The sequence below is a fragment of the Onthophagus taurus genome, chromosome 11, assembly GCF_036711975.1.
Source record: "Onthophagus taurus isolate NC chromosome 11, IU_Otau_3.0, whole genome shotgun sequence".
NCBI lineage: Eukaryota > Metazoa > Arthropoda > Insecta > Coleoptera > Scarabaeidae > Onthophagus > Onthophagus taurus.
In genome coordinates, this window is record NC_091976.1 from 14,134,772 (window position 1) to 14,148,870 (window position 14,099).

General features: G+C 34.6%; 1 protein-coding gene across 2 annotated transcripts in view; it reads left to right on the forward strand.

Moving 5' to 3' along the window:
- The first annotated feature begins 406 nt into the window (after positions 1-406).
- Positions 407-14,099, forward strand: part of LOC111420589 (Protein tyrosine phosphatase 10D) — a 68,549-nt gene continuing 54,856 nt past the window's right edge. For both annotated transcript variants that reach the window (XM_071200536.1, XM_071200537.1), the window contains exon 1: positions 407-761. In XM_071200536.1, the coding sequence (XP_071056637.1) occupies positions 690-761 (72 nt within the window). In that variant the 5' untranslated portion in view covers positions 407-689. The remainder of the gene's footprint in view (positions 762-14,099) is intronic.

Below are 14,099 nucleotides of genomic sequence, written 5' to 3' on the forward strand. Positions count from 1 at the left end.
CTTGCGTTAAATCATCTTAATTTATTACTAACCCATTAGAGTCTAATGGGTTAGTAAAAATTAATCGAAATCTAGGTAACGTTAAGTTTGCAAAGAAGTATATTTGTAGATAATAACGAACAAGAAACATTCTTAAAATCAAGATATGGATTAGATTCGAGTGCGAAATAGATCTTGCGCCATCTATGATCGTTTAACTCCAACTAATCTTGGAAATTATTAAAATAGATGCTGTTTTCTATATTTATCCTTTGGATATACAACCAACTTTCCACATTTAACGTATTTTGGACCATCTACTTTCTGTGGGCGCGTGCCTTTTCACCTGTTCAAAAACTCAACTTCCACCTCTTCTTTTCCAACACCAAACCCAACCGTTCAAACGGTTCTACTAGCTCTCTACTAGCAATTCTCTCAGTAACGCGCCGTCGGCTGTTGGACGTTACGTTTTTAAATCACGTACAAATTCCGTTCGCTTTTCCCGGATAAGCCGAAGAAGAACAAAAGTCCTTTTATTAATATCACCGCGAAACGAAATGGTTTTTTAAATAACGCGCCCTTCTTTCCTTGCAACAGCCGATAAGATTCGCGGGTGTTGTAACATGTTGGAGCACGAAAAGTCTTGAAATACCTGTTGCTTGAAAACTCGACCGTCAGTTTTTTTTGTTGTGTGCTAAAAATAATGAAATATGTCCGTTGTTAAGTTTCCGTTTGGTTACGTTTGGTGTGCGGCGGTGATTCTTTTGATTTTACTTGCCAAGGTGAGAAATGTTAAGAGAATTATTTAGTGTTGTTTCGCTACTTTCTAACGAAAATTTTCGATTGGTTACGATCGCGCCATATGCTCTCTCCTTCTGTGTTAAGTCCCACATTTCTTTATTTATTTTATACCGTAAAGTCTCGATTAGGTAAATAAAAGAAAATAATTAATAATTTATTTTTTTTTTAACTTAAGGAAATAATCATATTTAGGGGAAATACAAAATACAATCGTTATCTGTTACAGTGATTGCGGTTTTATCATCATTTTTTCTATTTATTCTTTATATCTGTGGTTTTTGCAAAAAAAAAAAGATTTATTTTAATTTTTTTTAAGTAATAAAATTTAAATTCCATCCATTCATATTGACTACCTATCATAAAATTCCAAACAATGCGTAATAAGAATGTAAATGCCACGGAAAAATTAAAATTATAATTCCAAGAATTATAAATTGAAGTGTTAAAGAAATGTATTCAAAACATCTCTGTATTTCTTAGAATATATCAAAAATTATCATAACAAAAATTGATTAATTTTAAAATTCGGTGAAGGATAATTTTGATTCATGAAAATAAAGTTACGTAACATTAAAAACGTCATTCTACATAAAGAAATTTTATTCTCCCGCGTTTCCCGTTTAATTTGCGTACTAACTACTAACTCAAAGATAAATCTATGTATAACTGTTATATGTATATGCGGTTATTCTCTCCGCGAATTTCCATGGAAAAGATTTTATGACCTTGAATGCTTTGTTTATTACAAATAGCATCCTTTTTATTCATTCGAAATGCATACATTAATCATTGAAAATCCTTTTAGTATTTCCGGGACCGTATAAGAACAGAAAAGAACATGGCAAAAATATTAATTAATGTTTTATAAAATGTTTCGAACAAAGATTTAAAATTTTAATTTTTGTGATAAACTCATCAACAGGATGTGATACTTTACCTGAATGGTCGAGGTTAAATTTAAATATCTGGTAAGCGTTTCTTTCAATGTCATTGGGTCAGTTTCAAATAAAACTATTTGCTTAAAACCAGTATTTCTTGATTTTAAATATGCAAGAATGTATTGGAAGTATCGAAAAATATTGAATTCTAGATTTCTGCATTTTGAGAACTTTTGAATCTGAAAAACTGGTTTTAGGAATTATACCTGTTTCTTAAACTGAAACTAGAACTAATAGTAGCGCTACCACTAGCCCTAGAAAATTTTGGGTTATGTCGTGCATCTTTGAAAAAGATTTTGACGTTTCGGATATCATTTTGTAACCTTCTTCAGTGAATTTCGAACTTGTTTCTGAAACAATTTTCAAATTGCCCACTTACATTCATAGTTGCTGAGAATCTAGCTAAAACTCGTAAAGCGGCATTAACTTCTTCTCTGGTAGGCTGGAGATGATCATTACCTTCATCACTATCTACAGATGACAAGGATGTAGTTGTACAAACAGGAATGTCGTTATCGCCATCTTCAAAAGTTCTCAGGACTGGCTCTGAACAAATGGCCAAATCGGTATTGGCATTAACGAAATCTTCAAATGAAATTTCAAGTGGCTGTATCTCTTGTAAAACAGTCCATTCTCTGGGTGCTGGTGGTAACAAATCTCAATTTTCTTCATCTGTTAAATCAGTGTTCAGCCATGCTTTTTTAAAGCAACGTTTAATTGTTTGTTGATTAACTGCATTCCAAGACGAACCTATTGCTTTAATAGCTTGTAGCAAATCCCATTTAACATTTCCATTGTTTTCAATAGCAAAAATAGCAAATTTCACTAGTTTTGCCTTGTAAAATGACTTAAAATTAGCTATTATGCCCTGGTGAAGTGGCTGCAATGGACTTGTAGTGTTGGACGGAAAGAAATACACCGTGATATTAGATAAGTTTAGGTTTTCAGTTTTATGTGCAGCACAGTTGTCTAAAGTTAAAAGAATATGACGATGTTGGGTAATCATCTTCTGATCTAGTTTGAGTAGCCATTCTCCAAACGCTTGAGCATCTATCCACGATGACACATAATGAGTATAATCACACGGTAAATGTGATTTATCAACATTTTTAAAGCATCGTGGGTTACGCGATTTTAGTATTACCCACGCCTTGTACTTTTCAGATCTATCCGAATTACAGCATAAAACCACAGCCACCCGATGTTTACTTTTTGCACCTCCGTGACAACGTTCTACTTTAAAATGTAAGGTACGGTCGGACATTAAGTTGTAAAAAATTCCGCTTTCATCCATATTAAACACATCTCGTGGGGCGTATGAATTTTTAACAGTTATAAAATTTGATAACCACAAATTTACGGAGTTTTCGTCTACTTTTTCTGACTCACCGCACATTTGTAAACCAACCATGTTGTGACGTTGTTGGAAACGCCATAGCCATCCTGAAGAACATTCAAATTTTCTTAGCTTTATCCCGTAATATTGGTTCTGAAACCGCTATGTTAGAAGCTCTCATATGATTAAACCATTCCAATAATTCATATTCCACGTCTTCACATTTTGCAGTTCTTATTCGCTTCGATTTCGTTGAAAATAAACTGCTTGCAATGGCTCTAATAATTTGTTTACGTTTCTTAATGATAGTAGAAAGAGTCGATTTAGGAATTTCGAACTTTTTTGCTATTTCTGTTTTAGTTAACTCAGATTTATCTACTTCATCCAAAATTATTTTCATTGTTTTAATATTAATTGCGTTCTTTCTTTTTTTGTTTTGCTTTGATGACATTTTGTGTTAAGATTTAAGAACTATTCTATTGAACAATTTATAAAAGACTAAAACATGTTTAAACGTGTTCGTGAATTCGCTATCGATCGTCTTTAGTGTTCGACTGTTTTCGATCGAGTTCGAATTATCCGAATGAAATTGTACGTTGGGATATAAAATCTAGTTCGTAGTTCGTATAAACGGAAATTTGTCTTAACCGAGCAAAAAGTAATACAATTTGGAAACAAATTGCTTGAGACCCGTACTTTGTTCGTGATACGAGGTGCTCGCGTTAACCGAGTTCGTCTAAACGAGGTTTTACTGTATAAACTATTACAAAAACGCCAACCGTTACAAAATCTGACGTATACTTTAGGACCAAATAACAAAACTTCAAGCTATATTTCTTATAACTCAACTGTAATTCAGATACTTTGATATCGAGTATGGTTCAATTTTACATAAATAATTATTTAGATTTTTTTGAACGTTTTTATAGTATTTGCATCGATTATATTTAACGGTAGTTTATTATACAACTTTATTGCAGCATATTCAAGATTATTTTCTGTTAACGTGAGACGATGCTTAGGATAATTATATAACAATTCGTAGTTCTAGTACAATCTAGTAGAATAATCGTGTTTTTGTTATAAAAAAATAAAACAGATTATTGATATACAGGGTGATTTATAACATACCGTGCAGACTAAAAGTGTAGGTACTAGAGGTAAAACTGAAGAGATTTTCTTAATAATGTTTTATTAAAAACTTAATAGTTACATAGATATCGCACGTTAATTTTTTAAATAATTTAATGTCCATTTTTGAGAACCGCTGATATTCAGTAAACAACAATTAACCCTAGGATCCATAAACCGGGCCTCTCAGGCCCGGCGAGCATTTAGTTACTACAGTGATTTTATTGGTTAAGTATCCTAGGGTTAAAATACTCAACGCCATTCTCATTTTTGAAGGAGCTGTAAAACTAGACAATTTATTATTTCAGGAGTTTTGTTATTTTAGATAATACGTAATTTGTTAAAAGAAGTAATAGATGTTAATTTATGGAACGTCTAATAATAATGTTTTAAATGCAAAATGACAAAATCTCTAAAACAATTATTTAGCTACTCTAAAATTGCAGCCCCAAAGGATAATCAGCGGTAGTCAGTCCTTGCACCTTTTGCAAATGGTAAGGGTATAAACCATTACTTTTCAATGTACGCCAAACAAAGTTCTGGGAAACTTCGAGTTAGTGAGAAATTTGACGAGTAGGGTAAACACGCCAGTGGTCGACCGCTTAAGACATATTTCAAATTCAAAACCCAATAAAAAATAGACCTAAAGGCACAATAAACTCATCTTTTTAAATTAAGATAGGTAGAACATTTCCTTTTGGAAATCTACAACCGATTCATGCTCGGACAAAATAAAACTAAAATTATCCTAAAAAAGGTTCAAAAGGACCTAATGTACGCCAGTGGTCGACCACTTAAGATATATTTCAAATTCAAAACCCAATAAAAAATAGACCTTATTTTTTATAACTCGTAATATTTTTTCAGTAAATTTATTTATAAAAATCAATTAAATATTGTTTTAATTTTTATTTGGTCTTGACAAGAACATATGCTCATTTATTAAATCAAAAATTATAAACATAACAAATCAACTTAAAAAAATTTACAAAGTAATGGAATCTTAACCACTACTGAAGAAATTAACTGAATTCTTAGGACAAAATTAGGAGCAGAGCGAACACTTATAATTCCTAAACTCTTCTTCCTCGTGACTAAGTCCTATGAATATTATTGCTAATGCTTCATCAGCCTGTATAGCAGTGTTTCCAGCTATGTTTCCACTGTCACTAGATTTGAGGTCCTAGGAATTTGTGATTCTCACAAATAATCTAAGACAGTACTAATTTTATCTGCATCGATATTTTTTGGTTTCAATCTCTCTCTTTAAAATGAGGAAGACCTTTCTTTGTCGTATTTAAATCCTCCATGGTAATTGAATCGATAGCTCTCAATGTTGTGTTTTCTAATCGATTTTGAACGCATTTTGTAAAATCTACGGCCAATTTCTCGGGTCTAGTGGAAAAAGACCACATCGTTTAAAGCAATTTCTAATACTTTCTGGCAAAGTAGACAAATGTAAGTAGAAGTGGTTCAATTTTCTGGACCATTTTCGTATTGCTTCCTCTGTAATTATTGCGCGTGATTTTGACAGAGCTTCGGGCTCCCGGAAGACAATATTTTGTCGTCTACAAAATGCTTTAAACCACTTATCCCCAGGCATGGCGTCTTAGAATTGTGTTCGTCTTTTGTATGTATTTACAATGTGTTGAACCGGTTTGAAAAATTCTTCCTTCTTCAAGGGGAATCCTGTTATAGATAAATCTTTTAGCCATAAAGATAATTTTTTTCCTCTTCTTGATTGAGATACCCCCATAATCAAAGGCCTCATTTTTATTCTGTCTTCTATCAGGCTAGTTTTGGGAAACTGAAAATTTCGAGAAGCTTCTCTTATTCCCATACCATTATGAATTGCATCTTTTAAAGATGTTTCTGAATATCACTCTTGGGAACACTCTATTTTTGGTTTTGACTACTTTGAATCGACTAGATTTGACTAGAGAGAACCATCTTCTTAGAGCTGTTTATGACTTTGAATAATTCTTTTTTATGCAATTTTTACGTGTTTTAGGAAGCGGTCGACGACTGGAAAACGTTTCGTACACTAACACTCCAGTAGTCGTCCACTGTGGTCGACTAATGGAAGCTTATATTAATTGTAAAGCCTATGTTCGACCACCCGAAAATAAAAACATGTACTATGTTTTTAACAACTTTATTTAAAGAAATAGTAAAACTGTTCTATTTAAAATTGTGTCTATGTCCAGATTCTAATAAAACACGATTACAAGACTTTTCTATGTTTATTTATGAAACACGTCGTGCTTAGTAAAAATCCAGGTTTACTTAGCTCAAACCTTCAAATCGGGAGGCACTTTTCTTAAATGACAGGCCAGGGCAGAACTCCCATCATTGTTTACTCATTTACTTGTAATTTGGATGAGAAACACTAGTAACTAATTATTGACACAAATTTTAAAAGAGGAAATTTTACTACTCTTTTATTTTTTTAACTTATAGTTGCGGATGATCGGCGTGTTTACCCTACTAGTACTTGCATCTGCATTAACAATTTCTAGAACTTCACTTCTACATTTATTCCATATCTGTTTGGTCTACCGCCACCAAAACCTTTCTGGTTGTCTCTCTTCCCCGCTGGACTAACCGAAGAATAGTGTTTTCTGAAGGCATCTGTCGATTTGGAAATCGTTTCAAATACAGATCTCTTGCGTATGGAACGTTTTCTCCAGCAGCTCCATAAACAATAAGCACATCTATGTATTCCTCGTTACTGTAAAGTGCCATTGTACTTTTTGATTTGTAATAGTTCTAATTTTGACGTTAAATGACATGTCCACTGCTAAGTAACCAAGTCAACTGAATTGGCAGCAATAAAAACATGGTATATCAGCGGTTCTCAGCAAAAAAACACCAGTTTTTGAGCGTTTTAACAAATTTTTAAATAACCGTAACTGCTATATTACAAAGATTTTATTATTTTTGTTAATTATGCATTGTTTAAGTAACCCCGAAATATTCGCAGTTAGAATTTAAACGTAATGTAATCCGTATATTGTAAGAAATGCTCGGCCATTAATTCAACTTTAACGTTCTATATCTTTGTGATTATTAAGTTGTGGTCAAAATATTATTAACAAAATATCTTTAATTTGGCCTCTAGTACCTACCTTTTTAGTCTGCTCCGTATGTTATAAATCACCCTGTATATTCCGTATACAGTTTTCAAATTATTTGCTTTAAATTGCCCACGACACGATTGTAAATAAGGTATGTTTAGCATTACTCTAATTATGCGTTTTTGAATTACGAAGATCTGATTTAGTTCTGTACGGCCTCCCCACAACACAATCCCATACATTATTACACTAACACAGCACCTGAAGAAAATGAAGAAAAAGCGGCAAAATGAAGCACAAACAAGCTAATGAAAACCGTACCTCGATATCATCTTCCTAACCAAAAATATCGGTGAAAGAAGATTTTATGAGAAAATTCAATGGAGTCACTTTTAAGAACATTCCTCATTTTATTGGTTTTTAGTCCATTTAGAAGCGAAAATTTGGCATATTGATAAAAATAAACATAATTTTAAACACTTCATAATTGTAAAACTAACTACTACTAATTGCCCTAAAGAAAAATTATCTCAGGCTTCTAAAAATTTGTGTGATGCCGCCTTAAATACTCAAGTTGCCGTCCATCACGATCTATCCATTGCTGGAGCCTCTCTTGCGTGAAAACACTGCGCCTTCAATTTCTGCTCTTAGTAGGTTGTGAAAGACATTCCGATTCCTATTTTCCATGTCTTATCTGGTTGTAGGTTGAGCTTGAAACACCATTAACCACCCCCATAAATAAATATTTAAACAAGTTAAGTGTGGGGATCTGGCTGGCCATGGAAATAGGCTTCCTCTTCCTCACATTTATATTAAGATGTGCTGGACAACCGTCCAGTTGTAAGAACAAATTTTGCCGTGTTTCCAATGCCACATCTTCTAACAAAATTGGTAATTGATTGCCCAACTGATCAAAACCATTGAATTTTCTCATTAAATCTTCTTCCGCCGATATTTTAGGTTAAGACTAGCTAACTAGCTTGTTTGGGCTTCATTTTGCTATTCTTTCATGAGAAAAAATAATACCAATAGATTTAACTTTTCTAAGAAAACTCGCAATTTCTATTGTAATACCAAAAAATGCCCTGTAGTGACAAAAAGTTTTTAACAAAAAAAAAACTATGATTTATCTAAACTTTAAAATGCACATACTTTTTGTTATGTTAATACAGCGGAATTCCTAGAAAATCACATTTTTAAATTCAAGATGTAGGGCGGTTGTGCCCCCTAGTGATCATCTTAGAAACTTGAAAATAATTACCAGGATTTTCTCTTAGCCACTTTGGTCGTTAAATTTTTTACCTGAAAATCTGGTTTTATCAATTATATCTGTGTTTCTTTCTATGTGAGCAGATCAACTTGACAATACGGAAATTATGCCGACTAAATTTTGCATACATAAATTATAAATAACATAACTGAATTATGACTTTTATTCTGTAAAGCATAACTGCAAAAAATCCAGTAGTCGATGAGATACTTCTAGTGCCGATTTTGATTACACAAGATCCAACTGGGTATGATGATGCGTGATACTGCCGCATCATTCTTCTGAATATTTCAATAGATGTACAGCTTGGCAAATTTATCTTGGCCCGTCAGTTGCGCAGAAGGAGTGCGACAGTAAATCGTTGAAGTGAAATAGTGACATCAAATCGTGACATCAACGACCAAAACTTTAGTACCCGAACAACATTACCTTAAAATTAATGTTTATGGTTATGCAAGGTTGAATTAAAGAATTCATAAACCTGAAATTTGAAGATTTGAAAAAATAAAGCTTTTATACCGCCTTTACTTTATCTACATAAAGAAATAAAGGCGCGACGTCTAGTCTGGAACACAAACCAGCACCATCTTTTCCGATTGGGCAGAACCCTCCTCTCCCCGCATATTACTGTTTCTTTTTAATTTATAACTCGCTTAAATCGTTTTAAAAAAAGAATAGAGAGACATAACTTTGAAAAACTGATAACGGGATGCGACTAACGCAGTTATTTGACAAATTTAGGTTAAAACCGCGTTGAAATCCACCCAGCCGTTATCGACATAACCGCATTCTACTAAACCGCGATTTTCCGCGAAACTATATAGAATATCGAAAAAATAAAGTGTGGTCCTCATGAGGAACACGTCAGGTTACCACTTATTCGAAAATATCCGGTTATCCGGCATATCTATCCGGCCATTATGTTTATAATTTCTGGTGCATTTCTGTAGTGATATCCTACATTGCCACATTATTGCGATATTTGAACAAAAATGAGATTAATAAGAAAGCTGATAAGATATGTTAACTTATTTAGATCCAAAACGCAAAATTAACTTTTTGATGCCGATTTAACAAACGAAGCAACTGAACGTTTGCAACGTTCTTTTGGTGCCATTTTCCAGATAGCGTTATTGATACTTTCATTGTTCCCTATAAATCTATCTAAACAAGGTTCCAATAAATTATCATTACTAAAGTCGTTATAAATGAGCTTGATTGCAGTCAGAACCACATCAGGAAGTGTTGTATAATAGGCCTGTTTTGGTTCAAGAGTTCCATAGTGCCGAACAGTTCCGAACCTTTCCTCGCATTCATATTGTATGTTATAAGTATGCGCGGAAAGGTTTAGAACTGTTCGTAACTGCTGAACTCTTGACTCAAAAACCTATTAAGTGCTTATAGTTAAATAGATGACAAAGGCCGCGTCTACCTGGACTTCATCCGTTATTCGTTTCTAACCTGGTCAGTTACATAACACTATAACTTTGTAATTACTGTGAATTTCCTTAGGAAGTTTCTGTACTAAACGTGATTATGAAAAAAAAAAATTGTCGTTACCTTTGAACATAGCGAAATAGTAAATACATTACTAGAAAGCAAGATATTTCTTTCATCTAAAACCAAATTGCCAAGACAAAAAATAAAGAACGTTGCCGTGTTAGGGAAGGTACATAGACCTGAAGTTTGATGCTCTTAAGCCCGTTGTACACGAGCGAATTTGTCCGTCGCTGAACAAACGGCAGCCGGCCAGCCGACCTCCGGAAAGTATATGTAATTTGCTTTTACACGATATCACAGAATATAACAATTCTATGACGATATGGCAACATAGAATCGGCTGCGGTGAGTGAAAATTCCGATTCCAACGTGCATTTTGCGAGCCCCTGGTCCTATCATATGAAAGTGCGATTTATAGTTAATACTACTATGAGTTACTACTATGAACTCGATTACTGGTTACTCGGCAGCCTGGCGCGCAGAACTGGTGTCCAGCGACCACCCGGCACCCCGTCTCCTGCTAGCCGGTACCAGTTCATGTGAAATCTCACATATAAATCAACACACTCATACCGTCTGCCATCTATCCAGCGACCGATCGTGTGAAACGGGCCTTAAGGTGTGTTCGGAACACGGCCGCAATATATCAGCAATACAAAATCCGGCTTTAGAAAAGATCAGGCTCTCTAGTGGCGTGTTTAATATTCTATTATCTGCAAAGATAACGAAGATATGTAGTTTAAGGCTATTCTATTAATTTCTTCATACATGCTTGCAAAATCAATTTTGTGTTGACTTCTATGTTTAAGAACTCTTTTAATGACGACCTTGAAGGCCATTGGCGACAGGGTTCTTGAATTGAACTTTGCTGTTATGATCGTGGCAACGTTAATGTTTGATTGCGAAGCTGTTAAATGTACCCGATTAAATTTATAGTAATATAAATTTATTTTTGTAATTCGCGACTGTAGTGCTGTAAACAGGTGCTGTAATGAGACTCTTTATAGCATCCGATGCTGTAATGATATTTTAGTAACATTTTATGGAACCGGTTCAAGTTGGTGACATTGGGTCATTCATTTTTCTAGTCGTCAATGTAACAATTTGTTTTAATAGAACTCTGAGCAATTTCTCTTATTTCGGGAGGTGTACATGAAACAATTTTTTCAGGTGAATACATTTTGTGTTTTGGCAATTTCTAATTATCAATTCAAATTTCTATTTTCAAGTGTTACGGTGTTACCAACTGCTACATACCTATTTCCCTACATTATCAAAATTTATTTTATTTTTGTTAAAAAAAAGGATAAAGACGCGAATTACAAAAAATAGCATAAAAGACACGTTTCATAAGACTTAAAGCACTCATTCATTAAAAAACTCGAGGCTTCGCCACTCGTTTTTAAACTTGAATTCGTGCATTTCAAGCGTATCTTACGAAGCTAGTTTTTTAATATGCTATTATATTAATTTGAAAAGTTTGATTGTGTCGTAAAGTTTTGTGATATGATTGAGTGTTGCATTTTGTCAAAAAATGCCGTACAAAGTGAACAATTTTGAAGAATATGGTTCCTTCTGGAAACTCAATAACACTGTAAGGTATTAATACAGTCTCGAGACAGACACCGAGATAGACGTATATACACGTGTAATGCAAAAATGTAATCAAACCAATGCAATGTTGTAGGGATACCATAGGTTTTCACCCTTATGAATCATCAGATTTGTAACATAATCAGATAACTGTACGAAATCATTTAAGTGAATAATTATCGAAATCTTTATGGATAAAAAGAACCATATTGCATCCTGCATTCTTATTCCTAATTATGGCATATGGACATTCTCTTTTATCCACCGCCGCGATAGCCTTTTGCATGTCTTCACACCATGATCTTTGAGGACGCCGTCTTTCTTTTCTTCCAGGTGGTATATTTGTTTGGGTCATCTCTCTCTCATTTTCTATGCGTTGCAGATCACCAAATCATCTCAAACATCTCTTTTCAACCCTGTGTATGACAGTTTACGTTGCTGACGACCTCGCTTTCTCCGTTTATCCTCCTCCTTTATCGTTCGAACCTCAAATATGTTTCTCCCACCACTTTTCTGACTTTATCGACCCTGTTTTTGATTTCCGTCTGGCCAATACCATTCTTGTTGACAATGGTGTCCAAGTATTTAATATGTTCTACTTGGCGATTATTATTTGTGTCATCTAAGAAACTTTCGAATTGAGTACCCATTTTGTGTACTCTGTGTGCGATGCTTTCAACATAAACTAAATGTCATATGCGTCTTGTGCTATAATTGTGTGAGTCGTCAGCAAAACACAGTGTGCACAAATGTGTGTTATTAATTAGAATGGCATACTTTGGCATGATCTCTTTCACTCTTTTATTTAGCATAAAGATCAAGCATAATTGGTACCAAGCTACACTCCTGTTTTAATCCTCCTGCATCTGAAAACTTATTTTCCCTTTTTAATATAGGCGATATTATTATCATACAGATCTTGGATGATTCTTATGAGGTAAGAGCTAATACTAATTGTGTTAAGAGATGCCATCATCTTACTTCTTGGTAAGATGCGCTAAATGAACTGGTTACACTAACCTCTATACCTGCTATTCTGCTTCTTTCTGTTGTCTGCGGTTCTACAATCGTTTATTGCAACAAACTATGAAATTGAAGCTGAAACGACATCATCTTTCGATGATTATATTTCATTGGCGAAACTGAAAAATTACTTTGGTAAAAACCAATACCGCTCATCCATATGCTTCTCGGCGGAAAACATTATAGAGCAATCACCAGACTTAAAATCAAGTTATAGGTGTATTTACAGATGTATATTTATTTTACAACGTAATTGATGTGACATTTCATAGAAATTCTGAATCTCTATCAAACACTGGTAGTGTGGAACGGAATCATTTCATGTACAGTGCGCGAAAAAACGAATACCTTGTCCATCATGGGCATATTTTCATCTCATTCGCCGGAAGGCGTCAATGTCTTGCCCCATTTATGTAGAAAGTTGGCGTATCTACCATGCTAGAGCCGCATTCTGTTTAGAGTTGACCAGGTTTTGCCTAGTAAGTCAAAATCAGTGGTTTTTGGGTAATACATGGTATCTGATTGTTTTGCTTTGTTATCCATTCTTAATACCGAAACGTTAGTTAGGCTGAATTCTTCATCTGTGGAGCCATTCCACTGGAGTAGATTTGATAACTTCTGCGATCATTCTCATCGTGTTATTGAGCAGAGCATCTATTCTGTGGACTTGAGAACTGTTAAGCCACATTGGTGCACAGCGGTTGAAAAGACGAGGCTTACAATTATTGAGCGCAGGGTGGAAGCCGACGTTCTATATGTTATTCGACAGAGCTTTTGTATAACATTGTTTCTTTGAATGAGCGTTGTATAAAGTGTAATGCCTAGGTATTTTGGTGTATTGTTGTGAGTAAGCCATGTGTTCTCCGATTGTATTCTAAGCTTTCTGTCGACTAGTTTGTTGTTGGCGTTTGGTTGTAGTTTTCCGAAAGTACATCTTATGATCCTCCGGATGGTCTACATCTTATGGCAAGAGTTCAGGCATCGGCGTCGTCGTGCTTTTAGATCTTGTTTCTGGTATATCTGCGATATATAGGTTAAAGAGGACCGAGGTGCGGTTTCCAAACCTTGTGGCAAGTCGTTCTTGAGATTTCTTGGTGAGCTCATATCGAACCCCATGACAACTTGGGATGTGCTGTCATTCAGTATATTATTTAGCAGGCGAACTGTTCATTTACATGAGACAATATGGAGGAACTTGCAGGTGATGCCCTCTCTCCATGCAGTGTCGTAGGCTGGTGACAGATCAATGAATGCAGCGGATGTTATGAGCTTTCTTTGGAATTCCGCTTCAATATAAGTTGAAAGCGAGAGGACCAGGTCAACGCAGCACCGTTTTGGCCTGAAACCTTCCTGTTAAATCGGTGTTATATCAAATACTCTCTGACAGATTCTGTTGTAGATGTGACTTTCAAGTAATTTGTATGTTACTGATAATAATACGATAGGCCTAT